Source organism: Lepidochelys kempii, chromosome 1 (assembly GCF_965140285.1).
Source record: "Lepidochelys kempii isolate rLepKem1 chromosome 1, rLepKem1.hap1, whole genome shotgun sequence".
NCBI lineage: Eukaryota > Metazoa > Chordata > Testudines > Cheloniidae > Lepidochelys > Lepidochelys kempii.
Genome location: NC_136380.1, coordinates 240,258,519 through 240,286,230, shown reverse-complemented (window position 1 = coordinate 240,286,230; position 27,712 = coordinate 240,258,519). Strand labels below are relative to the sequence as shown.

Below are 27,712 nucleotides of genomic sequence, written 5' to 3'. Positions count from 1 at the left end.
GAATAAGTTAATAAACAAAGAACATAGGTTTCCGTGATTTCAAGTAAGACTGAAAGAGAGGAAAGGTTACAAACAACAAAACATGATTTCTAGTGACTTAAAGTTTACTTCAGCAAGTTACAGTCTTTGTCTAAGTAGGTTTCTCACCTATAGTCAGCTCCCAGAGACTTCAGTCCCTTTGGGTGAAGGTTCCACCTTTCTCACATTTCAAGGGCTCTGGCTCCTTGCGTCTCTTAGGTGACAGATGCCAAAATGGCTTTTCTGTTCCTCCTTCCGTTTCCCAACGGCCATTGTCTCTGTTTCCAGAGGCAGGCAGGCTTCCTGGAGAGACCGCATCCCCTGTTGTGATCATTCATTGGGAAATCTCTCCTATACTTGCTAGTTTTGATAGCTTTGCTTACCTTCTGTGTAAGTGTACTTCCATTGTTTCTGGCCTTACCTTGCTCAGTTTCCACTGGGGATGCAGGCAAAACACCATTTCTTTGTCTAGGGCAGACTTTTGCACTGTTTGCTGAACACACTTTAGGAACATGGTTCCAGTACACCTCTGTAATTCCTTATACACCGCCTGCACATAAATCACGCAATAATATTAATGCCCAGCTTTTTAGCAGTTTGCATATAACATCCCACACAGTGCGTCCAGCCTGATGTGAGTTATGGTATGGTGTGCACTTTGCCAGTTGGCACTGAGGGGCTCTCTGGGTCACAGAAGGGAAGTCCCCCAGTGTGTGTTTAGCTGGCTCCCATGCCACCCCTCCATATCATGCTCCAGCTGGCTGAGAGTCTCCTAGGAATTGTTGCCAACTGTCATAGGTTAGCGCTGACCTGCACTGGGGCTAGGGTTGAGCCAGGCAGATAATCAAGAAGCCATAATGGCCCCTGTGCCTCAACTCCTTGCTTAGCTGAACAGATCGCTGCCGCAGCAGAGAATGTGGACCAACGTCTTTGGAGATACTTGGGGGAAATCTCAAGGCAGGAGGTTGCCTTGTGCTGGGTTTAACTGTGTGGCATTTTTTGTTCTCTCTTTTTGCAGGCATCTCCGATGAGGATATAGTTAATGTTACCCTCCCCACTGGCATACCTGTGCTCCTTGAACTCGATGAGAATCTGCGCCCTCTTGGCCGTCACCAGTTTCTAGGTGATCAAGAGGCTATCCAAGCTGCCATCAGAAAAGTGGAAGATCAAGGGAAAGTCCAACCTGTTGAGAAGAAATAACGCTTCCAGATGCTGCCCCCACTCCTGTGTGTGTTTGTATGTGTGTGGTAATAAGTAGTGCTTTGTGAGTGTTAAATTGCACTTCGTGAGCTTGTTAATTTTAAATATTAATTAGGAGCGCTAGTTATGCGTTCAGTTAGTAGAGCAGCCTTTCACCTTTGGTGACTAGAATTCAAATCCCAGTGTGGGTTACAGGTGAAGAGGAGGTGGCTGATTTCATCCTAAGCAGTAGTAAGGGCACCATAAAATTGCAACAGAGTCTGCCACAAATCTTTGCTCAAGAAAGGCCCGAGCCAGCAATATGGTAGGGTATATTACAGGTCAGGATTAAGAAGTATTGGCAGAGCTCTGTGGGGAAAGCTTGCACTGCAGAACACCTGGCTCCCAGTAACATTTGAAGTTGCTCACTTTCACAAGCACTAAATACTTACTTTTTGCAAACTGGGAGCATTAGGTAGTAAAGTGCCAGTTAGATTGTTCTTTACTGGGAGACCTGTTAAGCCTGCCTGTGGCACTAGTGTATACATTACAGGCAGTTCTCTGTTCGTCTTATTGCAGTGACGCTGCTGTGGTTGAGAGTGCACTTTTGCTAGCAGCTCATTTTTGAAGTACAAAAAAGTATCTTGTGGCTTGACTCTTCCAAGGCTAGTTCTTGTTCCCGAAGAAGCGCAATCCTACTAATCACACAAGGGAGTGGGGTGTGCTTGGAAGAAGTAGTCTCCCTACCGTTCCCCCTTCACCTTGCTTTCAAAACCAGTTTTTAGGGCTAAATTCTGCTAGGTTGCACCAGTGATAGGTGAAGGATGGCCCAGTGGTTGGGGCACTGGCCCAGGATGAGGGAAACCAGGTTCAACTCCCTACTCTGTCACAGACTTTGTGTGACCTTGGACAAGTCACTTAGCCTCTCTGGGTATGTTGACACAGCTCACAGCAGCGAGCCTTCTGGGCCCACAGACAAGGGCTCATGCTAGTGCTCTAAAAATAGCTCTGTAGACAGCCCTTGGAAGGGGTGGCTTGGGCTCTGAAGACTTGGGAGAAGGGTTAGCGTGCTAGTGTGAGCCCCCCTAGATTGAGCCTGTCAGCCCAGGCTGGGAAGCTTTGTGTAAATGTACCCTTAGTGCCTCAGTTCCATCTGTGAAATGGGGCTCCCAGAGGGGAGACGGGCACCCCTGTGATAAAACCACCCATTGAAATGACACTCCTGCAACCAGGTTGTTCATGGGATACGTACACATGCATGAACACCCATGTAAACCTAGTGGGATTTCACTGATGTAATGCAGCAGACTTTAGCCCTCAAAACAAGGAGCACAAAGACGTTCGTGCATGAACAGAACTTCAGACTTGTCATGGACTTAGCCCTTAATTAGAACGAGTAACCCGGATAGGTTTCAAGCACTTAACAGCATCTACAGGCTTGATCCAACTCCCATTAGTCACTGATAACACTGACTTGACTTGAACAGGGCCTGATCCAAACCTTTGAAATTCCCCACTTCCACCACACTGTGGCACTCCAGATAAGGGCTAGAGAGTGGTCTCCACTGAACTGTTTACAAACATTTTTGCAAGTGAGATTACCACGGGGTTACCAAAATTAACTCCTTGCAGGAGCCAATACTGGAGAGATTGTAATGGTGAGAAGTGTGTGTATGTGCAGGGCTACTCCAGGAAATAAATACGGCTGTTTCGTTGTGTGATCCTGTAAACAGTAGAGAACATTAAAATTTACTTCCCAGTTCATTCCGGTGAACCTCTTATCACTATTACCTACTGCAGCGTGTGGTGTCTTAATTTCCTTTTTAAAAACCAAAAAACCCCAACTTTGTGCTTGGAGTTTTTTTTACAGGCACTCTTGTCAGGAAATTCCATGTTATGAGCCTTACTCTAGTTTCTCTTGTGCTGATGTAAAACCGTCGTAGCTTAAATCTGAATTCGTCCCAGTAACTGAACTCTTTCAGTGGTCCAAATTCCGCCCTCTGTTGCACATCGCCCCCACTGACTTCATTGGAAATTGCATGTGCCTATTTGAAGGCAGAATTTTGCCCTTCGTTTTTCAGTGCAGCCAAGCTGTGACTGCTGAGGGAACAACTGTGAATTCCCTGAGTGCAATGCCTGTAAAAATCTCACATGGAGCTGTTTGCAGTGAGTGGCTTGTTTTAATTGGATTTTTATAGGTTCAAGAAAATGACTGCCTCCTGGCAAATCGAGCAGCCTTGCACTTCCTTAGCACTCTGACTTTCAGAGCATAGGAGTAGTTTGTGTCACTAAAGCTTGCTGATTGTAACAGACCATATTGCTCGGTATCTTTCCTTTACATGAATGGCATTTGGACGCCTAGGTTTTTTTGTTTGTTTCTATTACACTTGCAAAAGGGGGCTGGTTGCAGTCCCTTCTGTTTTTAAGATTGTTTCTCTTTCTAAAATATGAAGTCACAGTTTACAATAATCCTCAAATGTATTGTGCACTAGACGAGAACCTCTATGCAATCCCCTAGTCTTGTGACATTGATAAGCAACCTACAGCCTGATGTATGGTTTTTTTGTATATATTATCCATCTGTATATGGTGTTTGAGTCATAAATGATCTCCTCCTCCGCAGTAGCATCAGGACGTTGGCTGCCGATCAGTGAATGTTCACTTTCCAGAGCCTTACTGAAGAGCCCCGTCACTAACAGGGCTTTCTCTTTGGTGTGACACCTGACACTAGCGCTGGTCAAGACATTCATGAAGCAGCACTACCACTGACTTCAGCAGGAGTGGAGTCCCTCATCCATGTGCTTTGAGATGTACTTAGGGGTCTGAACATGGTGTGGGGGAGTGAAAAGAAATATGAGTAGAGAATAATTAGTATAGTTTTGCAAACAAGACTCTACCAGCATGCTGCCCTCCGCTATATACACAGAACTCCCATTGACCACCCGGGGATTCATGGACATGGAGCTGAGGCCAGAGCATGGCTCTTGGCTGTTTACCATACTGCAATGCCAAAGCAGTGCAACATAGGAATTTTTGAGAACTGGAGATGCTGCAGCTACAGTGTAATGCTCAGAATGCTGATAAATAAGCCAGACTGTGCGGGTGTTTCACATAACACAAGGGCAGGTCTAGATATCGGTGTCTCATGCTCTCCTGCAGAAGGAAAAGGAGCACTGATCTTAGGAACACCTGACCTTTAAATAGAAGGGTTAAGTGCTGAGTAAATGTTCAGAAGCCTTAGGTTCAGCAGCCAGCCAAGCGGGGCAAATCGAAAATGGTTTCAAATGGAACTGGTTTTTGGTTTTTTTTTTGGTTTTTTTTGTTTTGTTTTTTTTTGCAATGCTCTTAACTCAAGAGGCAGTGGTGTAGTGCAGCAGGAAGTTGGACTGCAGTTGTTTGGGCTGAGACTCCATTTGATGACAAAGCAGCTCGCCAAGGTTCAGTACCCATGCTCTTCAGCATTTCCAACGCAGGGAGCAACAGACCGAGACCTTGATCTTCTCCTGGGGGCTATAAAATGCCCCTCAATAGGGGGAAGAATTGGAGGCGCAAGCCAGGCGTTTCTGAGCACTTACCAGCACTGGTCTCTTGGCATCCTTTGTAACTATATCATTGACGCACAATGGGGGGTGGGGGGTGCATACTTGAGGACAGAAGCCAGCATTCATGGGGAAGGGGGCCTGATCTACAGGCACTGTTATCTTACAGCAACGGGATGGATGAGAAGCAGCCTAGTGACCCGTCCCAATCCATGGTTAGAAGATGCATTTTCCCTTGATCGAGCTTCAGAGCTCTGGAAATAATACAGCATTTCCACAGCTGATGATATAGGCATGGTTGGTTTGCTTATGTGTTTGGAATATGTGGTTTGTTGTGTGATCCTGTTGAGAACACTTGTAAATATTTACTTGTAGAGTTGGCAAATTCTTTAAAATTCAATAAACCATCTGAAATACAACTTTAAAATTGTTTGGCTTCACCTCTTTTTTTTTTGTTCCCCCTTATCCATTCTTCCCATAGATCTGAAACGATGGCTTTTCACATGTTGACTTTGGCTACGTCTACACTAGCACTTTTGTTGGTGTAACTTATGTCGCTCGGGGGTGTGAAAAAACCACCTTCCTGTGTGGCATAAGTTTCACCAACAGAAGTGCCAGTGTGGACAGTGCTATGCTGGTGGGAGGTGTTCTCCCCCTGACATAGCTACCGCTGCTCGTTGGGGGTGGTTTAATTTTGTTGACGGGAGAGTTCTCCTGTCAGCATAGAGTGGCTACATGGGAAATCTTATGGCGGTGCATCGGTACAGCTGTGCCACTGTAAGGTCTCTAGCATAGACCTGGCCTTCATCATCGCTGTGGCCTAGCACTTTCAATTTAAGAATGCCAAAGCGCTTATCAAACTCTTATTACATTTCAGTGATGTGTGATGAGCCACTTCTAGGGTAAAACATGGCTAGCATGTAAACAGTGCATGCATACTGTCCAACTTCTTAAATGAAAGGAAGTTGGGATGGGGGAGGATTGTGTATCCATTTCAAACTCTAGGGGAATTCAGATAACTAGAATTTGTGCCCAGTGTTGCCATCTTCTGTAATTTCTAGTCTTTCAATACTTGATGTTTTACTTAAAGCCTTGGCTGCTGGAGACAACCTGCCCCCAAATATCCTTTACCCCAAGTAGAGTGACCCCCCCCCCCCACAGAAATTGAAGAAGCGTCCAACTCCATGGGGTCTGCTAGACACATGGCTGTTGCTATTGTTTTTACGTAGATGATACTCAGATATACCATGGTGAAGGGTGGCAGCATAAAACTCTAAGGTAGAAAACCCAGAAGGCAAAGAAAAGCCTCAATGTGATCTTTAAACAAAACCACAAAAACCCTCATGATTTTTAAACCAATTCCATAATTTTTGGGGGCCTGACTGTGGTGGTCTGGGTGATCCTCAAAACAGGAAGGCGTCTGAAACTGCCTACCCTGTAACCTTGAGGGTCTTTATGCTGTGCTGCTTTGGTTCTGTTCCCTGACACCAGTAGCCTGCCCACAAGCACAATGTCTCACTCTGGCTTCCACCAGCCTGGTTACTCCACAGTAACACAACCACCCTTTCACACCTAGCCTTGCCAAATCCATGCTCCTTGAGTTCTGACGTACTAGATGCTCAGACTGTCTCCCTCTTGTTCGTCAGCCCCAGAGGTGTGAAACCTGCCCCCAACCCCCACTTAGCAGTTCACTTTGGCACACACACTCAACACAGTTTGTACAAAAGATACATTTATTTTCATCCCAAGCAGGTAATACAAAAATCACAGACGAAATAGTAAGGGAGAGCGCATACATATACAAGTTACACAGCAAATAAACAAAAGTGCAATCTCAGGCCTTACACTTCCATATTAGATAAAAATCCCTTTTCTTCCAATTAACGGTCCTTCATAGTCTTTTCCTGGGCTGCACAATGAATAGGTACTTGTTCATTTTGTGTGAACTGTGTTGGGAGGTGTTCCTCTCTACTGGGATGTGTTGTGAAAATTGTACAGATTGAGCACAGTTTTCTGTATACATAGACTCATAGGACTGGAAGGGACCTCAAAAGGTCATCCAGTCCAGTCCCCTGCACTCATGGCAGGACTAAGTATTATATAGACTAGACATAAATTCATAACCACAGTCCATATACATACCTCATAATGACTTAAGTTGAGAAGATTACAAGCTTTCATAAAATAACTTGATATAGGTTTATAGTACAGTAGGAATTTGTCTGTAAATGGTGGATTCTCTGTGACTTTAAGTCTTTAAACCATGATTTGAGGACTTCAGTAACTCAGACAGGTTAGGGGTCTATTACAGGAGTGCGGGGGGGTTCTGTGGCTTGCAGCGTGCAGGAGGTCAGACTAGATGATCATGATGGTCCATTCTGACCTTAAAGTCTGAGTCTATAATCCAGTATGCAATCAGCTGGGTTAACTGCTCATTGTCTGTTTTCCTCTTGGGGTAGCTGGACCCTGATTGTCATTCTGATTCATGACTCTTTTTTTTGGTCCAGCTAGGGTTGGCCTTGCCACTATCCAAGTGAAAGGTGCCCTGGGACTTAAGGAGTACAGGTGCTCAAGAACTCTATAGAACTCTGCTGAAAGCTGGCACCACCAGCAGTGATCCTTAGCCAATGCACAGCATGGTACTAATCCTGACTTAGAGGGAAGAGCACCTCCTGGGGTATCAACAACATCATTTCCTGTATTACTTAGAATGAAAGAACATCTGAGCACTGGCTTGGCCTGAACCCTGCTCAGTTTTAGATCTAAAAGGTTACAGAGCGAGGGCAACTGACTGCAGCCAACCTTTAACATGGGCTTGAAAAAATCCATTCAGAAGGGTGACTAGGAGTGTTGGGGTTTGTTTTGTTTAAATGAAAGCTAGCCCTTGTGGCTGTGAAGGTAACTTCCAAATGCAAACTGAGTACAATCCAGTTAGTGCTGCCTTCCTAAATTGGCAGTCAGAATGCTGCAGTGCTGCTGCTGCTCAAAGCTACCCTAAGATGCAGCAAAATGAAAACTGACCAGAGTCTTGACCGTCTTCAGGGCTGGTTTCTTCCCCATATCCATCCACAGCCAGTTTCCTCTGGCAGCAATGTTGCTGACAAACGGTGTTGTTTTAGCCCTGTTGGGCCCAGGATATTAGAGACAAGGTAGGTGAGGTAATATCTTTTATTGGACCAATTTTTGTTGGTGAGAGAGATAAGCTTTCCTGCTTACACAGAGCTTTCTGGGTCTGGGAAACATACTCAGGGTGTCACAGCTAAATACGAGGTGGGACAGATTGTTTAGCATCAGTAGTTAACACATTTCAAGATACCATTCAAGGTGAAGTGGCCAGTAAACACCACTCCAGTCATAGGAGAGAGAGAGAGAGAAATCTGGGGAGGGGACTTAGTGGGTTATAGATTGTTGTAGTAAGCCATAAATCCAGTGCCTCTCTTCAGTCCATGATGTTTAGTGTCAAGCAAAGTTATGAATTTCAGCTCCCAGGTTTGTTGTTTGAAAGTGTGCAGGTTTCCTTTGAGGGTGAGGACTGACAGGTCATATATAGAGTGTTTGCTTTGTGAAGTGTTCACCCACAGGTGATATAGTGTTTTTGTCATATCATTTTTCTGTGATAGTTCATTGGTAGCATGGTTTCACACACTGTCATAAATATAAATGGAAGAGTAAACACCTTTAAATCCCTCCTGGCCAGAGGAAAAACCCTTTCACCTGTAAAGGGTTAAGAAGCTAGGATAACCTCACTGGCACCTGACCAAAATGACCAATGAGGAGACAAGATACTTTCAAAGCTGGAGGGGGGAGAAACAAAGGCTCTCTCAGTCTGTGTGTTGCTTTTGATGGGACCAGAGCAGGAATGCAGGTCAGAACTCCTGTAAAGGGCTAATAAGCAATCTAGTTAGATATGCGTTAGATTCTGTTTTGTTTAAATGGCTGATAAAATAAGTTGTGCTGAATGGACTGTATATTCCTGTTTTTGTGTCTTTTTGTAACTTAAGATTTTGCCTAGAGGGATTCTCTATGTTTTGAAGCCAATTACCCTGTAAGGTATTTACCATCCTGACTTTACAGAGGTGATTCTTTTACTTTTTCTTCAATTAAAATTCTTCTTTTAAGAACCTGATTGCTTTTTCATTGTTCTTAAGATCCAAGGGTTTGGGTCTGTGTTCACCTATGCAAATTGGTGAGGATTTTTATCAAGCCTTCCCCAGGAAAGGGGGTGTAGGGTTTGGGAGGATTTTGGGGGGAAAGACGTTTCCAAGCGGGCTTTTTCCCTGTTATATATTTGTTAGACGTTTGGTGGCGGCAGCAATAAAATCCAGGGGCAAAAGGAAAAATAGTTTGTACCTTGGGGAAGTTTTAACCTAAGCTGGTAAAAATAAGCTTAGGGGGTTTTTCATGCAGGTCCACACATCTGTACCCTAGAGTTCAGAGTGGGGAAGGAACCTTGACACACACTCAGTTATTATTGGGTCATTAAGTGCCCTGGATGAGGTACTCCACATGTGTAGGACCCATGGAACTTGAAAGGTGTGTTGTGTGTGATGTTAGTCTGCAGGTTTCACATCTGTTGTTCTGGCAGGGTCTAGTGCCACTTTGGATTGGTGTGTCCTGGTCTGTGGGGAGCTGTCTGCTGATGATGAGGTTGGGGGGCTGTTTGGCTGGAGAGGTGTTAACTGCTCACTTCACCTTGCCTCTCTAAGTATCCGGACAGTTTAGCTGCTGCTTGTGGAAGTTCTGAGTAACAGCAGAGAGAGAAACTGGGGAGGTGGATTCAAAATGGAGGCTCCGGAAAGGCTAGGATAGTGGAAACTGCCCCCTTGAAGCGGGCAGAATGCTGAGAATGCAGGCTGCTCCCCAGTTCATAGTTGCCAGGAGGCCCTGGGCTGGGTAGAGGGGCTTCCAATTTTGTCCAACATGTAGCTGGAGGCTGATGGGAAAGATGGAGGGTCCACGCATCCCTGTACGCTTCCCTATTCCTCTAAGATGTTCTAACTTACCTATTGGCACCTAAAGCCCCTAGGGCAGGGGTGGGCAAACTTTTTGGCCAGAGGGCCACATCAGGGTTGCGAAACGGTATGGAGGGCTGGGCAGGGAAGGCTGTGCCTCCGCAAACAGCCTGGCCCCTGCCCCCTATCTGCCCCCTCCCACTTCCCGCCCCCTGACTGCACCCCTCAGAACCCCCAACCCATCCAACCCCCCTGCTTCTTGTCTCCTGACCGCCCCCTCCCAGGACCCCCACCCCTAACTGCCCCCCCCAGGCCCCATCCCCTATCCAACCCCCCCTGTCTTCTGACCGCCCCCCCTGAATGTCCGCCCCATCCAACAGCCCCCTGTCCTCGGAACTACCCCCTGGGACTTCCTGCCCCTTATCCAACTCCCCTCCCCCTTACCATGCTGCTCAGAGCGGCAGGACAGGCTTATTGGAAAGCTTGGAAGGTGGGAGGGCGCAAGCTGTGCTGCCTGCGCGGCTGCGGGGGAGGGGGGACAGTGGGGGAGGGACTGTGGGCGAGCCTCCATGGCCAGGAGCTCAGGGGCTGGGTGTGGCCCGTGGGCTGTAGTTTGCCCACCTCTGCTCTAGGGGCTATTCCAGCAGCAAAGAATAGCAGACCTCAGCAGTGCCCTGGCCATGCCCCCATGCTGGGGCTGTGTCAAGGTTCCTCCCCCACTCTGAACTCTAGGGTACAGATGTGGGGACCTGCATGAAAAACCTCCTAAGCTTATCTTTACCAGCTTAGGTCAAAACTTCCCCAAGGTACAAAATATTACCCCCGTTATCCTTGGAATGGCCGCTACCACCACCAAACTAATACTGGTTACTGGGGAAGAGCTGTTTGGACGCGTCCTTCCCCCCAAAATACTTCCCAAAACCTTGCACCCTACTTCCTGGACAAGGTTTGGTAAAAAGCCTCACCAATTCGCCTAGGTGACTACAGACCCAGACCCTTGGATCTTAAGAACAATGAACAATCCTCCCAACACTTGCACTCCCCCTTTCCTGGGAAATGTTGGATAAAAAGCCTCACCAATTTGCATAGGTGACCACAGACCCAAACCCTTGGATCTGAGAACAATGAAAAAGCATTCAGTGTTTTACAAGAAGACTTTTAATAAAAAATAGAAGTAAATAGAAATAAAGAAATCCCCCCTGTAAAATCAGGATGGTAGATATCTTACAGGGTAATTAGATTCAAAAACATAGAGAACCCCTCTAGGCAAAACCTTAAGTTACAAAAAAGATACACAGACAGAAATAGTTATTCTATTCAGCACAATTCTTTTCTCAGCCATTTAAAGAAATCATAATCTAACACATACCTAGCTAGATTACTTACTAAAAGTTCTAAGGCTCCATTCCTGTTCTGTCCCTGGCCAAGACGACTACAGACAGACACACAAAACCTTTGTTTCTCTCCCTCCTCCCAGCTTTTGAAAGTATCTTGTCTCCTCATTGGTCATTTTGGTCAGGTGCCAGCGAGGTTACCTTTAGCTTCTTAACCCTTTACAGGTGAGAGGAGCTTTCCCCTGGCCAGGAGGGATTTCAAAGGGGTTTACCCTTCCCTTTATATTTATGACACGCCCCCCAAATCTCAGCTAGGGTGAAACACTGGCTGGGATTTCTTCCTGGAGCTCTAGGAAAACAGAGTTAATAAGACACATGCATCTCTAAATATACTACCAAGTACATAAAGACTAACAATATTTTCCACATCTCAAGGACGATTTTAACCAGTTGATTCTGGGAAACTTTCACGGGAGAGTGCATCAGCCACTTTGTTAGAAGCTCCTGAGATGTGTTGGATGTCGAAATCAAAATCTTGGAGAGCTAAACTCCACCGAAGAAGTTTTCTGTTAGCTTCTTTGACGGTGTGAAGCCACTTTAGTGCAGCATGGTCGGTTTGCAGGTGGAAACGCCGTCCCCAAACATATGGGCGTAGCTTTTCCAGAGCGTAGACAATGGCATAACATTCTTTTTCAGTGACTGACCAGTTGCTTTCCCTCTCAGACAGTTTTTTGCTGAGAAACACTACAGGGTGGAATTCTTGATCAGGTCCTTTCTGCATTAAAACTGCTCCCACACCACGCTCGGATGCATCTGTGGTTACTAGGAACGGTTTGTCAAAGTCTGGGGCCCTTAGTACAGGGTCAGACATGAGTGTCGCTTTAAGCTTGTTAAAGGCCTTCTGACACCTTCCGGTCCACTGAACAGCATTTGGCTGTTTCTTTTTGGTTAGGTCTGTCAGTGGGGCAGCGATTTGGCTGTAGTGCGGTACAAATCGTCTGTAATAACCGGCCAAGCCTAAGAAGGATTGAACCTGTTTCTTTGACTTTGGGACAGGCCACTTTTGGATAACATCCACTTTGGCCTGTAGGGGGCTGATAGTTCCTTGACCCACCTGGTGTCCAAGGTAAGTCACTCTGTTTAGGCCTATTTGACACTTCTTAGCCTTAACAGTTAGTCCTGCCTCCCTTATGCGCTCAAGGACTTTTTGTAGATGTTCCAGGTGGTCTGCCCAGGAATCCGAAAATATGGCCACATCGTCAAGGTAGGCGACTGCATATTCTCCTAATCCCGCTAGGAGACCATCTACAAGTCTTTGGAAAGTGGCGGGTGCATTTCGCAGCCCGAAAGGGAGTACATTAAATTCATACAGCCCGAGATGTGTGATGAAGGCTGACCTTTCCTTGGCAGATTCATCTAGTGGTACCTGCCAGTACCCCTTGGTTAAGTCCAAGGTAGAGATGAACTGGGCCCTTCCCAGCTTCTCTAATAGTTCATCTGTGCGTGGCATGGGATAGTTGTCTGGGCGAGTTACAGCATTTAGCTTACGGTAGTCCACGCAAAAACGTATTTCCCCATCTGGTTTGGGAACTAGAACCACTGGAGATGCCCATGCACTTTCAGAGGGGCGGATTACACCCATCTGTAACATATCCTGGATCTCCCGTTCTATAGCAGTTTTAGCTTGAGGAGACACCCGGTAAGGGTGGACCCTAATTGGGTGAGCATTACCTGTGTCAATGGAGTGGTATGCCCGTTCAGTCAGTCCTGGGGTGGCTGAGAACGTTGGCGCGTAGCTAGTGCACAGCTCCTGGATCTGCTGTCGCTGCATACGCCCAAGGGTCATGGAGAGGTTCACCTCTTCCACACCACCAGCACATTTCCCTTCGTAGTAAACACCTTCAGGCCACTCAGCGTCGTCTCCTCCCTGGGCTGTAAACTGACAAACCTTTAATTCTCTGGAATAAAAGGGCTTTAGAGAATTAATATGGTACACCTTAGGCTTTCGGTTGGAGGTGGGGAATGCTATGAGATAATTAACAGCTCCCAGGCGCTCCTGGACCACGAATGGCCCTTCCCACGATGCTTCCATTTTATGGGCCTGGAGCGCCTTTAAGACCATGACCTGGTCTCCTACTTTGAAGGAACGCTCTCTGGCATGTTTATCATACCAGGCTTTTTGCTCTTTTTGAGCATCCTGTAAGTTTTCTCTAGCAAGGGCTAAAGAGGTTCGGAGGGTGTTTTGTAGGTTGGTTACAAAGTCCAGAATGTTAGTTCCTGGAGAAGGTGTAAATCCCTCCCATTGCTGCTTCACCAACTGCAATGGCCCCTTAACCTCACGGCCATATACAAGTTCAAATGGGGAAAACCCTAAACTGGGATGTGGTACAGCTCTGTAGGCAAAGAGCAACTGCTGCAATACTAGGTCCCAATCATTGGAGTGCTCATTTACGAATTTACGTATCATGGCCCCCAAAGTTCCATTAAACTTCTCCACCATGCCATTTGTTTGATGATGGTAAGGAGTGGCAACCAAGTGATTTACCCCATGAGCTTCCCAAAGGTTTTTCATAGTTCCTGCCAGGAAATTAGTCCCTGCATCTGTGAGGATGTCGGAGGGCCAACCTACCCTGGCAAAAATGTCTGCTAGTGCCTGGCACACACTTTTAGCCCTGGTGTTGCTTAGAGCTACTGCTTCCGGCCATCGGGTGGCAAAATCCATGAAAGTCAGTATGTACTGCTTTCCTCTGGGTGTCTTTTTCGGAAAAGGACCCAGAATATCCACAGCTACTCGCTGAAATGGAACTTCAATGATGGGGAGTGGCTGGAGAGGAGCTTTGACCTGGTCTTGGGGTTTTCCCACTCTTTGGCACACCTCACAAGACTGGACATAGGTAGAAACATCCTTGCCCATTCCCTCCCAGTGGAATGACCCCCCCCAAACGGTCTTTGGTCCTGTTCACCCCAGCATGGCCACTAGGGTGATCATGGGCTAAGCTCAAGAGCTTGGCCCGGTATTTAGTTGGAACTACCAACTGTCTCTGAGGATGCCAGTCTTCCTGGTGTCCCCCAGAAAGAGTTTCCTTGTATAAAAGTCCTCTTTCTACAACAAACCTGGATCGATTAGAAGATCTGAGAGGCGGTGGGTTGCTCCGTGCCGCCGTCCAAGCTCTCTGGAGGCTTTCATCTGCTTCCTGTTCGGTCTGGAACTGTTCCCTTGATCCTGGAGACATCAGTTCCTCATGGGATTGTGGACCTAGGCTTGGTCCCTCTGGAAGCGATATAGGGGATGGAGCTGTTTCTGTTGACTGTGAACCGCTCTCCGCTGGTGCACTATGTTGGGATTCAGGCTCCGGCTGAGCCTCTTGTGTAGGGTTATCGGCTGCTGCCAGTTCAGGTTCGGTGGGGCCCTCTGGTGTTGAGGTTGCAAGTACTGGATTCAGTGCTGACACGGGGTCTGGTGTTGGTTGTTCGGCTGGTTCCGGTTCTGGGACTGGTTCCGTCTGGGTCTCTGGGACTGGATCCACTACTGCTGTTGCAGACATTGGCCTGGGGTCCAGGTCCATCACCTCTGACTGGGTCCTGATAGAAGTTTCCGGAACAGAGCTAGGCCTCACGGCTTGTTTAGCCTGGTTGCGGGTGACCATTCCCACCCTCTTGGCCTGCTTCACATGATTGGCCAAGTCTTCCCCCAACAGCATGGGGATGGGATAATCATCATAGACTGCAAAAGTCCACATTCCTGACCAGCCCTTGTACTGGACAGGCAACTTGGCTGTAGGCAAATTGAAAGAGTTGGACTTGAAGGGTTGAATCGTCACTTGGATCTCTGGGTTGATTAAATTGGGGTCCACTAAGGAAGCATGGATAGCTGACACTTGTGCTCCGGTGTCCCTCCACGCGGTGACCTTCTTCCCGCCCACACTCACAGTTTCCCTCCGCTCCAAGGGTATCTGGGAGGTATCTGGGCCTGTGGACCTCTGGTGTGATTCCGGTGCAATGAACTGTAATCTGTTGGGGTTCTTGGGGCAGTTGGCCTTTACATGCCCCAGCTCGTTACACTTAAAACATCGTCCAGCTGACGGGTCACTGGGACGAGGAGGGTTGCTGGAGAACGGGGTGGTGGGACGATAAGGGGTCTGGAGGGTTCTTTGGGAGGTAGGTGGGGCTTTGGGCGGCCCCCGGTAATAGGGTGTGGTCTGGGGTGGTCCCTTCTGGTCTCCGCTCCAACTGCGACCAGTTTTCTTCTTCTCTGCCACCTCCACCCATCTGGCTCCAATCTCTCCTGCCTCGATTACAGTTTTGGGTTTCCCATCTAGGATGTATCTTTCTATTTCCTCAGGAACACCCTCTAAGAATTGTTCCATTTGCATTAGGAAGGGCAAATTTACTGGAGATTCAACACTTGCTCCTGATATCCAGGCATCCCAATGTTTCACAATGTGGTAGGCATGTCGGGTAAATGACATGTCTGGTTTCCACCTTAGGGCTCGGAACCTCCGACGAGACTGCTCGGGTGTTATCCCCATTCTGACTCTCGCCTTGGATTTAAACAGTTCATACTTGTTCATGTGTTCTCTAGGCATTTCAGCTGCCACCTCAGCTAAGGGTCCACTGAGCTGCGGCCTCAGCTCTACCATGTATTGGTCAGTAGAGATGTTGTACCCAAGGCAGGCCCTTTCGAAGTTTTCTAAGAAGGCCTCGGTATCATCACCTGCCTTGTAGGTGGGGAACTTTCTGGGATGGGAAGTGGTACCTGGAGAAGGATTGTTAGGGTTTGTTGGTATGTTCTGCTGGGCCTTTATTCTCTCCATCTCCTCCACATGCTTCCTCGCCTCCATTTCCCTCTTGTGGGCAGCCTCCTGTACCTCCTTCTCCAGCCGCATGAGTTCTATCTGTCTTTCATGTTCCCTTTGTTTTTCCTCAGCCTGAAATTTGGCTAATTCCAGCTGTAGTCGAGCTGAGGATTTGGTCATTCTAACCTCTCTGTTTTTAACTAACTTTACACCCGAGGTTTAGAAATAAACAAACAAAACTTGGCTGTAAAATTTTGCTGTGCTGGAATAGAATACCTATTCTCTGATAGTGATTGTCAGCCTACAGAAAAAGACAATTCCCTTGTCTCTGCTCTGGGCCCAAATTAAAGCAAAAAACCTCCAACTACTTGGAAACCTGCTTACCCAGCCCAAAGAAAAAAAAAATTTCTTTTCAAACCTGTGCTCCTTGTAAAACAAAAAAAAAATCAAAATCCTAAAAAAAACCCTGCCACTTTTGTCTCCAGGCAAATGGGTAGAGCACACACCCCCTATTTACTTTTAGGAAGAAAAGAAAAAAAAAACAAACCTCTGGGTTGGAAGACTGTGAATTTCCCTGCAGGAGTTAAGTACCCTGCCTCCAGGCAAATGAAACCTGCAATTCACAAGATAATCCCCTTTTGTCTCTGCTTGGCCACAAAGCAGAGAGAAACCAAGCTGCTTTCAGTTTCAAAGCTGCCTTCTGGACTTCCTAAAAATTCCTTTTTAAAATCTGTATTTCTAGTTCAAAAAATCTCAACTGGATCTCAAAATGATTTCAGGTTAATCCCACCACTGTGCCACCATGTCAAGGTTCCTCCCCCACTCTGAACTCTAGGGTACAGATGTGGGGACCTGCATGAAAAACCTCCTAAGCTTATCTTTACCAGCTTAGGTCAAAACTTCCCCAAGGTACAAAATATTACCCCCGTTATCCTTGGAATGGCCGCTACCACCACCAAACTAATACTGGTTACTGGGGAAGAGCTGTTTGGACGCGTCCTTCCCCCCAAAATACTTCCCAAAACCTTGCACCCTACTTCCTGGACAAGGTTTGGTAAAAAGCCTCACCAATTCGCCTAGGTGACTACAGACCCAGACCCTTGGATCTTAAGAACAATGAACAATCCTCCCAACACTTGCACTCCCCCTTTCCTGGGAAATGTTGGATAAAAAGCCTCACCAATTTGCATAGGTGACCACAGACCCAAACCCTTGGATCTGAGAACAATGAAAAAGCATTCAGTGTTTTACAAGAAGACTTTTAATAAAAAATAGAAGTAAATAGAAATAAAGAAATCCCCCCTGTAAAATCAGGATGGTAGATATCTTACAGGGTAATTAGATTCAAAAACATAGAGAACCCCTCTAGGCAAAACCTTAAGTTACAAAAAAGATACACAGACAGAAATAGTTATTCTATTCAGCACAATTCTTTTCTCAGCCATTTAAAGAAATCATAATCTAACACATACCTAGCTAGATTACTTACTAAAAGTTCTAAGGCTCCATTCCTGTTCTGTCCCTGGCCAAGACGACTACAGACAGACACACAAAACCTTTGTTTCTCTCCCTCCTCCCAGCTTTTGAAAGTATCTTGTCTCCTCATTGGTCATTTTGGTCAGGTGCCAGCGAGGTTACCTTTAGCTTCTTAACCCTTTACAGGTGAGAGGAGCTTTCCCCTGGCCAGGAGGGATTTCAAAGGGGTTTACCCTTCCCTTTATATTTATGACACGCCCCCCAAATCTCAGCTAGGGTGAAACACTGGCTGGGATTTCTTCCTGGAGCTCTAGGAAAACAGAGTTAATAAGACACATGCATCTCTAAATATACTACCAAGTACATAAAGACTAACAATATTTTCCACATCTCAAGGACGATTTTAACCAGTTGATTCTGGGAAACTTTCACGGGAGAGTGCATCAGCCACTTTGTTAGAAGCTCCTGAGATGTGTTGGATGTCGAAATCAAAATCTTGGAGAGCTAAACTCCACCGAAGAAGTTTTCTGTTAGCTTCTTTGACGGTGTGAAGCCACTTTAGTGCAGCATGGTCGGTTTGCAGGTGGAAACGCCGTCCCCAAACATATGGGCGTAGCTTTTCCAGAGCGTAGACAATGGCATAACATTCTTTTTCAGTGACTGACCAGTTGCTTTCCCTCTCAGACAGTTTTTTGCTGAGAAACACTACAGGGTGGAATTCTTGATCAGGTCCTTTCTGCATTAAAACTGCTCCCACACCACGCTCGGATGCATCTGTGGTTACTAGGAACGGTTTGTCAAAGTCTGGGGCCCTTAGTACAGGGTCAGACATGAGTGTCGCTTTAAGCTTGTTAAAGGCCTTCTGACACCTTCCGGTCCACTGAACAGCATTTGGCTGTTTCTTTTTGGTTAGGTCTGTCAGTGGGGCAGCGATTTGGCTGTAGTGCGGTACAAATCGTCTGTAATAACCGGCCAAGCCTAAGAAGGATTGAACCTGTTTCTTTGACTTTGGGACAGGCCACTTTTGGATAACATCCACTTTGGCCTGTAGGGGGCTGATAGTTCCTTGACCCACCTGGTGTCCAAGGTAAGTCACTCTGTTTAGGCCTATTTGACACTTCTTAGCCTTAACAGTTAGTCCTGCCTCCCTTATGCGCTCAAGGACTTTTTGTAGATGTTCCAGGTGGTCTGCCCAGGAATCCGAAAATATGGCCACATCGTCAAGGTAGGCGACTGCATATTCTCCTAATCCCGCTAGGAGACCATCTACAAGTCTTTGGAAAGTGGCGGGTGCATTTCGCAGCCCGAAAGGGAGTACATTAAATTCATACAGCCCGAGATGTGTGATGAAGGCTGACCTTTCCTTGGCAGATTCATCTAGTGGTACCTGCCAGTACCCCTTGGTTAAGTCCAAGGTAGAGATGAACTGGGCCCTTCCCAGCTTCTCTAATAGTTCATCTGTGCGTGGCATGGGATAGTTGTCTGGGCGAGTTACAGCATTTAGCTTACGGTAGTCCACGCAAAAACGTATTTCCCCATCTGGTTTGGGAACTAGAACCACTGGAGATGCCCATGCACTTTCAGAGGGGCGGATTACACCCATCTGTAACATATCCTGGATCTCCCGTTCTATAGCAGTTTTAGCTTGAGGAGACACCCGGTAAGGGTGGACCCTAATTGGGTGAGCATTACCTGTGTCAATGGAGTGGTATGCCCGTTCAGTCAGTCCTGGGGTGGCTGAGAACGTTGGCGCGTAGCTAGTGCACAGCTCCTGGATCTGCTGTCGCTGCATACGCCCAAGGGTCATGGAGAGGTTCACCTCTTCCACACCACCAGCACATTTCCCTTCGTAGTAAACACCTTCAGGCCACTCAGCGTCGTCTCCTCCCTGGGCTGTAAACTGACAAACCTTTAATTCTCTGGAATAAAAGGGCTTTAGAGAATTAATATGGTACACCTTAGGCTTTCGGTTGGAGGTGGGGAATGCTATGAGATAATTAACAGCTCCCAGGCGCTCCTGGACCACGAATGGCCCTTCCCACGATGCTTCCATTTTATGGGCCTGGAGCGCCTTTAAGACCATGACCTGGTCTCCTACTTTGAAGGAACGCTCTCTGGCATGTTTATCATACCAGGCTTTTTGCTCTTTTTGAGCATCCTGTAAGTTTTCTCTAGCAAGGGCTAAAGAGGTTCGGAGGGTGTTTTGTAGGTTGGTTACAAAGTCCAGAATGTTAGTTCCTGGAGAAGGTGTAAATCCCTCCCATTGCTGCTTCACCAACTGCAATGGCCCCTTAACCTCACGGCCATATACAAGTTCAAATGGGGAAAACCCTAAACTGGGATGTGGTACAGCTCTGTAGGCAAAGAGCAACTGCTGCAATACTAGGTCCCAATCATTGGAGTGCTCATTTACGAATTTACGTATCATGGCCCCCAAAGTTCCATTAAACTTCTCCACCATGCCATTTGTTTGATGATGGTAAGGAGTGGCAACCAAGTGATTTACCCCATGAGCTTCCCAAAGGTTTTTCATAGTTCCTGCCAGGAAATTAGTCCCTGCATCTGTGAGGATGTCGGAGGGCCAACCTACCCTGGCAAAAATGTCTGCTAGTGCCTGGCACACACTTTTAGCCCTGGTGTTGCTTAGAGCTACTGCTTCCGGCCATCGGGTGGCAAAATCCATGAAAGTCAGTATGTACTGCTTTCCTCTGGGTGTCTTTTTCGGAAAAGGACCCAGAATATCCACAGCTACTCGCTGAAATGGAACTTCAATGATGGGGAGTGGCTGGAGAGGAGCTTTGACCTGGTCTTGGGGTTTTCCCACTCTTTGGCACACCTCACAAGACTGGACATAGGTAGAAACATCCTTGCCCATTCCCTCCCAGTGGAATGACCCCCCCCAAACGGTCTTTGGTCCTGTTCACCCCAGCATGGCCACTAGGGTGATCATGGGCTAAGCTCAAGAGCTTGGCCCGGTATTTAGTTGGAACTACCAACTGTCTCTGAGGATGCCAGTCTTCCTGGTGTCCCCCAGAAAGAGTTTCCTTGTATAAAAGTCCTCTTTCTACAACAAACCTGGATCGATTAGAAGATCTGAGAGGCGGTGGGTTGCTCCGTGCCGCCGTCCAAGCTCTCTGGAGGCTTTCATCTGCTTCCTGTTCGGTCTGGAACTGTTCCCTTGATCCTGGAGACATCAGTTCCTCATGGGATTGTGGACCTAGGCTTGGTCCCTCTGGAAGCGATATAGGGGATGGAGCTGTTTCTGTTGACTGTGAACCGCTCTCCGCTGGTGCACTATGTTGGGATTCAGGCTCCGGCTGAGCCTCTTGTGTAGGGTTATCGGCTGCTGCCAGTTCAGGTTCGGTGGGGCCCTCTGGTGTTGAGGTTGCAAGTACTGGATTCAGTGCTGACACGGGGTCTGGTGTTGGTTGTTCGGCTGGTTCCGGTTCTGGGACTGGTTCCGTCTGGGTCTCTGGGACTGGATCCACTACTGCTGTTGCAGACATTGGCCTGGGGTCCAGGTCCATCACCTCTGACTGGGTCCTGATAGAAGTTTCCGGAACAGAGCTAGGCCTCACGGCTTGTTTAGCCTGGTTGCGGGTGACCATTCCCACCCTCTTGGCCTGCTTCACATGATTGGCCAAGTCTTCCCCCAACAGCATGGGGATGGGATAATCATCATAGACTGCAAAAGTCCACATTCCTGACCAGCCCTTGTACTGGACAGGCAACTTGGCTGTAGGCAAATTGAAAGAGTTGGACTTGAAGGGTTGAATCGTCACTTGGATCTCTGGGTTGATTAAATTGGGGTCCACTAAGGAAGCATGGATAGCTGACACTTGTGCTCCGGTGTCCCTCCACGCGGTGACCTTCTTCCCGCCCACACTCACAGTTTCCCTCCGCTCCAAGGGTATCTGGGAGGTATCTGGGCCTGTGGACCTCTGGTGTGATTCCGGTGCAATGAACTGTAATCTGTTGGGGTTCTTGGGGCAGTTGGCCTTTACATGCCCCAGCTCGTTACACTTAAAACATCGTCCAGCTGACGGGTCACTGGGACGAGGAGGGTTGCTGGAGAACGGGGTGGTGGGACGATAAGGGGTCTGGAGGGTTCTTTGGGAGGTAGGTGGGGCTTTGGGCGGCCCCCGGTAATAGGGTGTGGTCTGGGGTGGTCCCTTCTGGTCTCCGCTCCAACTGCGACCAGTTTTCTTCTTCTCTGCCACCTCCACCCATCTGGCTCCAATCTCTCCTGCCTCGATTACAGTTTTGGGTTTCCCATCTAGGATGTATCTTTCTATTTCCTCAGGAACACCCTCTAAGAATTGTTCCATTTGCATTAGGAAGGGCAAATTTACTGGAGATTCAACACTTGCTCCTGATATCCAGGCATCCCAATGTTTCACAATGTGGTAGGCATGTCGGGTAAATGACATGTCTGGTTTCCACCTTAGGGCTCGGAACCTCCGACGAGACTGCTCGGGTGTTATCCCCATTCTGACTCTCGCCTTGGATTTAAACAGTTCATACTTGTTCATGTGTTCTCTAGGCATTTCAGCTGCCACCTCAGCTAAGGGTCCACTGAGCTGCGGCCTCAGCTCTACCATGTATTGGTCAGTAGAGATGTTGTACCCAAGGCAGGCCCTTTCGAAGTTTTCTAAGAAGGCCTCGGTATCATCACCTGCCTTGTAGGTGGGGAACTTTCTGGGATGGGAAGTGGTACCTGGAGAAGGATTGTTAGGGTTTGTTGGTATGTTCTGCTGGGCCTTTATTCTCTCCATCTCCTCCACATGCTTCCTCGCCTCCATTTCCCTCTTGTGGGCAGCCTCCTGTACCTCCTTCTCCAGCCGCATGAGTTCTATCTGTCTTTCATGTTCCCTTTGTTTTTCCTCAGCCTGAAATTTGGCTAATTCCAGCTGTAGTCGAGCTGAGGATTTGGTCATTCTAACCTCTCTGTTTTTAACTAACTTTACACCCGAGGTTTAGAAATAAACAAACAAAACTTGGCTGTAAAATTTTGCTGTGCTGGAATAGAATACCTATTCTCTGATAGTGATTGTCAGCCTACAGAAAAAGACAATTCCCTTGTCTCTGCTCTGGGCCCAAATTAAAGCAAAAAACCTCCAACTACTTGGAAACCTGCTTACCCAGCCCAAAGAAAAAAAAAATTTCTTTTCAAACCTGTGCTCCTTGTAAAACAAAAAAAAAATCAAAATCCTAAAAAAAACCCTGCCACTTTTGTCTCCAGGCAAATGGGTAGAGCACACACCCCCTATTTACTTTTAGGAAGAAAAGAAAAAAAAAACAAACCTCTGGGTTGGAAGACTGTGAATTTCCCTGCAGGAGTTAAGTACCCTGCCTCCAGGCAAATGAAACCTGCAATTCACAAGATAATCCCCTTTTGTCTCTGCTTGGCCACAAAGCAGAGAGAAACCAAGCTGCTTTCAGTTTCAAAGCTGCCTTCTGGACTTCCTAAAAATTCCTTTTTAAAATCTGTATTTCTAGTTCAAAAAATCTCAACTGGATCTCAAAATGATTTCAGGTTAATCCCACCACTGTGCCACCATGTCAAGGTTCCTCCCCCACTCTGAACTCTAGGGTACAGATGTGGGGACCTGCATGAAAAACCTCCTAAGCTTATCTTTACCAGCTTAGGTCAAAACTTCCCCAAGGTACAAAATATTACCCCCGTTATCCTTGGAATGGCCGCTACCACCACCAAACTAATACTGGTTACTGGGGAAGAGCTGTTTGGACGCGTCCTTCCCCCCAAAATACTTCCCAAAACCTTGCACCCTACTTCCTGGACAAGGTTTGGTAAAAAGCCTCACCAATTCGCCTAGGTGACTACAGACCCAGACCCTTGGATCTTAAGAACAATGAACAATCCTCCCAACACTTGCACTCCCCCTTTCCTGGGAAATGTTGGATAAAAAGCCTCACCAATTTGCATAGGTGACCACAGACCCAAACCCTTGGATCTGAGAACAATGAAAAAGCATTCAGTGTTTTACAAGAAGACTTTTAATAAAAAATAGAAGTAAATAGAAATAAAGAAATCCCCCCTGTAAAATCAGGATGGTAGATATCTTACAGGGTAATTAGATTCAAAAACATAGAGAACCCCTCTAGGCAAAACCTTAAGTTACAAAAAAGATACACAGACAGAAATAGTTATTCTATTCAGCACAATTCTTTTCTCAGCCATTTAAAGAAATCATAATCTAACACATACCTAGCTAGATTACTTACTAAAAGTTCTAAGGCTCCATTCCTGTTCTGTCCCTGGCCAAGACGACTACAGACAGACACACAAAACCTTTGTTTCTCTCCCTCCTCCCAGCTTTTGAAAGTATCTTGTCTCCTCATTGGTCATTTTGGTCAGGTGCCAGCGAGGTTACCTTTAGCTTCTTAACCCTTTACAGGTGAGAGGAGCTTTCCCCTGGCCAGGAGGGATTTCAAAGGGGTTTACCCTTCCCTTTATATTTATGACAGGCTGTCTTTTGCTTTGTGAAACAGCCATTATGCCACCTGTACACTGTCTAGGAATATTCCCTGGCTAACTTATGCTGCTAGAGAACTGTAGAGAGGCTACAGAGTAATGGCATATAGGACCCTCTGGCTGTGGGGTATCTGTAATAGGATGGCTAATCCCATAAACTGGAAAGCCTGGGGCTAAACCTGCCCTGATTACAGGATGAGCCACACCTGGGTTGAATCAGGTGCTCCCAGGATAAAAAGAGCAGGACAGCGTGGTGGGGGGAGCGTAGGAAACTGTAGCTGCTGCTACAAGGGGTAAGAAGGTGTCTGTAGGGCCCTGAGTTTGGGGGGAGTTGAAGAAGCATGAGAGAGCTCTCCTGGCAGGAAAGCCAGGGAGAGACTAAAAGCCAGCTGGATGAAGACTGTAAATTTGTGGGGTTTTTTGGGTTATATCAGGAGAGAAACCCTGAACTGCTTGTGTCCTAGAGGTCCAGTATGCATCGGAGGACTAAATAAGTGGGACCCTATATGTTGGCTGTCTGAACCATCTTTGAACCGTGAGGCTTTTAAAGGGCTGAGGAGAGGGAAACAGAGGCAGCATGGTACAGAGTGACCTCTGGCCCAAGGGGGTGGCCACTATGTTCTAGTATGACAAAGGAGAGTGCACTGCACTAACCCAGCCTGCAGGTTACCGAGGGTATGTCTAGACTGCAGTTGTAATCTTGAGTCTCAAAGCCTCGGCCAATTGGCTTGTGGGGCTAAAAATAGCAGCATAGACAGTCTCACCTCAGGCTGGAGTCCAGGCTTTGAAACTGAGTGAGGGTCTCAGAGCCTGGCACTCACTATGCTCGCTTGCTTTCCCCAGAGCCGTCCTGCCATCAGCTGAGCTTGGGTCATTTGTTTCCCCACCTCTCTGGCACTGGGAGAAAACAAACTGCTGCCCAGAGGATCCGATACACACCAGGTGAGATTCCACTCCTAGGGAAGAAGCATGAGCCCTAGTGAGTGCAAACCTCTAGGTTTAAATTGTTTTGTGGGGCAACAATCACACTGCCAGGCAGTACTTTATTGCTACCTTAGAAATCCCCGCCAGTCACAGGAGCAAGCAGAACAGCAGAGAAATGACTTAATCATGTTTGTTACGGTAGTGCCTAAGGGCCAGCCAAGCATGGGGCTCCATTGTGCCAGGTGCTATGCAATACAGGGTAGCACCCAGACCCTGCCTGGAAGAGTTTACAGTCTAGACAATGCTGAGATTCCTATTAGTGCTAAAATGGATATGCTTTTGTTTTAATAAAATAAAGGCTATTCATTTAAAATGGTGGTTCTCAAACTGTGGGTTGCGACCCCAAAGTGGGTCGCGAGCACTTTTTAATGGGGTTGGTGTTAGATTAGTCTGAGGGCTTCAGCTCTAGCTGGTGGGGCTCAGGTTACAGGCCCCCTGCATGGGGCTGAAGCCCTTTGGCTTTGGTCCCTTCGCCCAGGGGACAGGGCTTGGGTTTGGGTTGTGGCTTTATTTCCCGCCCCCCAGGGCAGCAAGTTTCAGGCTTCCGTCCCCTCCTGGGGTCGTGTAGCAATTTTTGTTGTCAGAAGAGGGTCACGGTGCAATGAAGTTTGACAACCCCTGATTTAAAACAACCTCCATCCTCTGCGGCTGCTGGACAACCTTATTGAACAGGCTTGTATTTATATGCATGAAATATAAACTGTAAAATGGAAGCAGTTAAACAAAGCATGCTTGCCTGACAGATGTTTGTCATGCTCCAACAGCTTTTATGGTGCCCCTTAAGCAGCGCTGTAGTTAAGGTTCAGAGGCCACTGCTATTCTAATTTGTGGTTCTCTCTGCTCCATTGTGTGCTCTTGGCAGGTTGCAGCATCCGTGCTGGGGTAGGAGTGGGTATGCTAGGTGGAAGGTCTAGCACATAGTCCTTAAAAATACTGAGACCACTGTTACCGGAATTGATACTGTGGTTTAGCATATTTGGTTCTCGAACTTTGCAACCACATATTGCCTTGCAGAAATACAACTGAACAACAGGGGGAGCAAAAGCTTTATGATTAGATCACTCAGCAAACTAATGGCATAATTTTACACTCTCCTGTGTATGTTGGAAGAGGAGCTTATGTTCCAGCCTCCCCCACAAAGGCACCGTTTGTGTTCTGGTAGGTAACAACGCTCTGTAATGTCACAAGTCACATGAAGGTGACTTAGATTCTGAGGTTGAATAAATGGATTTGTAAGAAAGACCTAAATAATTACCGCGCAGCATGTAGCCTCTTTCCAAATGTACTGCCAACTTCACAAGTCAAAGACAGATAAATATTACAGAAGCAATGTCTTTGTACCATTTTCTGGAAGGTTGGATGGTTTGAAATTACGTTTATCCAGGGTCAACAGTCAAGGCAGGGTCCCTTGAGTGTGAGTGGGTGGAATTAAATAAAACTGCAGGTGTTGTGGGGTAGCCTTGGAGTGTGAGCCCAGCAGCAGATTTATTTGATCCTGTTGAAGGCAAGTATGACTCAGCACTTTGCAGGAAGCATTCACAGGAGCAGGCTTTGATCTGCTACCTGCTATTTATTTGCTTAAATAAGATTTTTACACACATTGCCACCTAGTGGCTGAACAGTATAGTATGGTTTAGCATTCCATTACGGGGTGGGGACTGTTAAGCTAGAGCTGGAGAACAGGTGCTGAGAAGTTTCCATGTTGGAAGAAGACACTTGTCAATGATACTCAGCTAACTCTGCTTGTTGTAGGAAAGGATGGGACAAAATAATTGTTGCACTAGAGGAGGGACTGCACAGACAGCAGAGGTGTATATATAATTGGGGTTTGGGTACCTATCCTGAGACATTTGGGGCCTAACTTTCAGAGACACTAAGCACCCACAGCTCCAACTGAAGTCAGTGGGAGCTGCAGGTACTTGGCACCTCTGAAATTCGGTCCAATACATCTCAGGTTGGGCACTTCAAAAATGAGGCATCATCTAATGATGCATACGTGTAGGTGGTAGTGGTGGCTTTTTGGGGTGTGGGGTTTTTTTGGCTTCTGGGGACTTGTTCAAGGTGAATGTGAGCCTCTAGCAGAGGTTGGTGGAAACAGAACTGAGGAAATCTGATTCCCAGTCCTCTGCAGTAAATGCAAAACAATATTGTCTCTGGGTTAAATATACCCATCTGAAACCTTCTGCTTATTAGTGTGTTGTGAAATTCATGAGTTTCAGTTCATAGGGTTTTGAGTGAACTTGATGGGTTTCAGTGCATACGTGTGAGAGGAACACTTTTCAGGTGTATGCAAGAAGAGAAATTCCAGCTGTAGTGAAATATACTATTATGCAGTTTGTTAGAATAACTGTTAACACTGAACTTATGTCAGAAAACTACAGAAACATAAAATCTGTCTTATGGAGACTTTCACAGTCTTTATTTCACTAGACCAAAGCTTTAGGAGAATCTTTCACATGGAGACTTGCTACTTTCTTCTGGTACTGGAAATTTCATATCCAGTGATTCTTATGTCACATGATTAGCTCTGGCTCAAATGATTTCATCACCTGGAAGCCAGGAATCTTCTTTATCCTTCATGAAGCTATAAATCCATCCCACAGGCAACTGATACAGAGGCTGCTTAAGATCTGAGAGAGAGAGACAGACTACCTCTTGGCCAGAAGCTAAATATCAATGACAAACCAGGCACGCACACATTGTCATTGATTTAGTAACAACAATCTAATAGAAGGTCACAGGTTTGCTGTTTTACCTTCTATGACTTCAGTGTGGCCTGCTCCTATCTAGGAAAGTGGATTTTGTGTTGCCAATCCCTCCCTACATTTCACCTTGATTATCAAAATGGCCAGTTGATATCAGATGTGGCCTAATATGGTGCTAATGACATCAGTTTGTACAGGGGGTAAATTATAGTTGTCTATAATGCAGTAAAAGA

General features: G+C 46.8%; 1 protein-coding gene across 5 annotated transcripts in view; it reads left to right on the top strand.

Moving 5' to 3' along the window:
- Positions 1 to 27,712, top strand: part of BPGM (bisphosphoglycerate mutase) — a 67,013-nt gene that overhangs the window by 24,146 nt on the left and 15,155 nt on the right. For 3 of the 5 annotated variants that reach the window (XM_073319476.2, XM_073319484.2, XM_073319520.2), the window contains one exon: positions 1,037 to 5,163. In XM_073319476.2, the coding sequence (XP_073175577.1) occupies positions 1,037 to 1,218 (182 nt within the window). In that variant the 3' untranslated portion in view covers positions 1,219 to 5,163. Of the gene's footprint in view, positions 1 to 1,036; positions 5,164 to 27,712 lie in introns of those variants that run through there. The other 2 variants (XM_073319502.2, XM_073319531.2) reach the window with 2 other exon arrangements.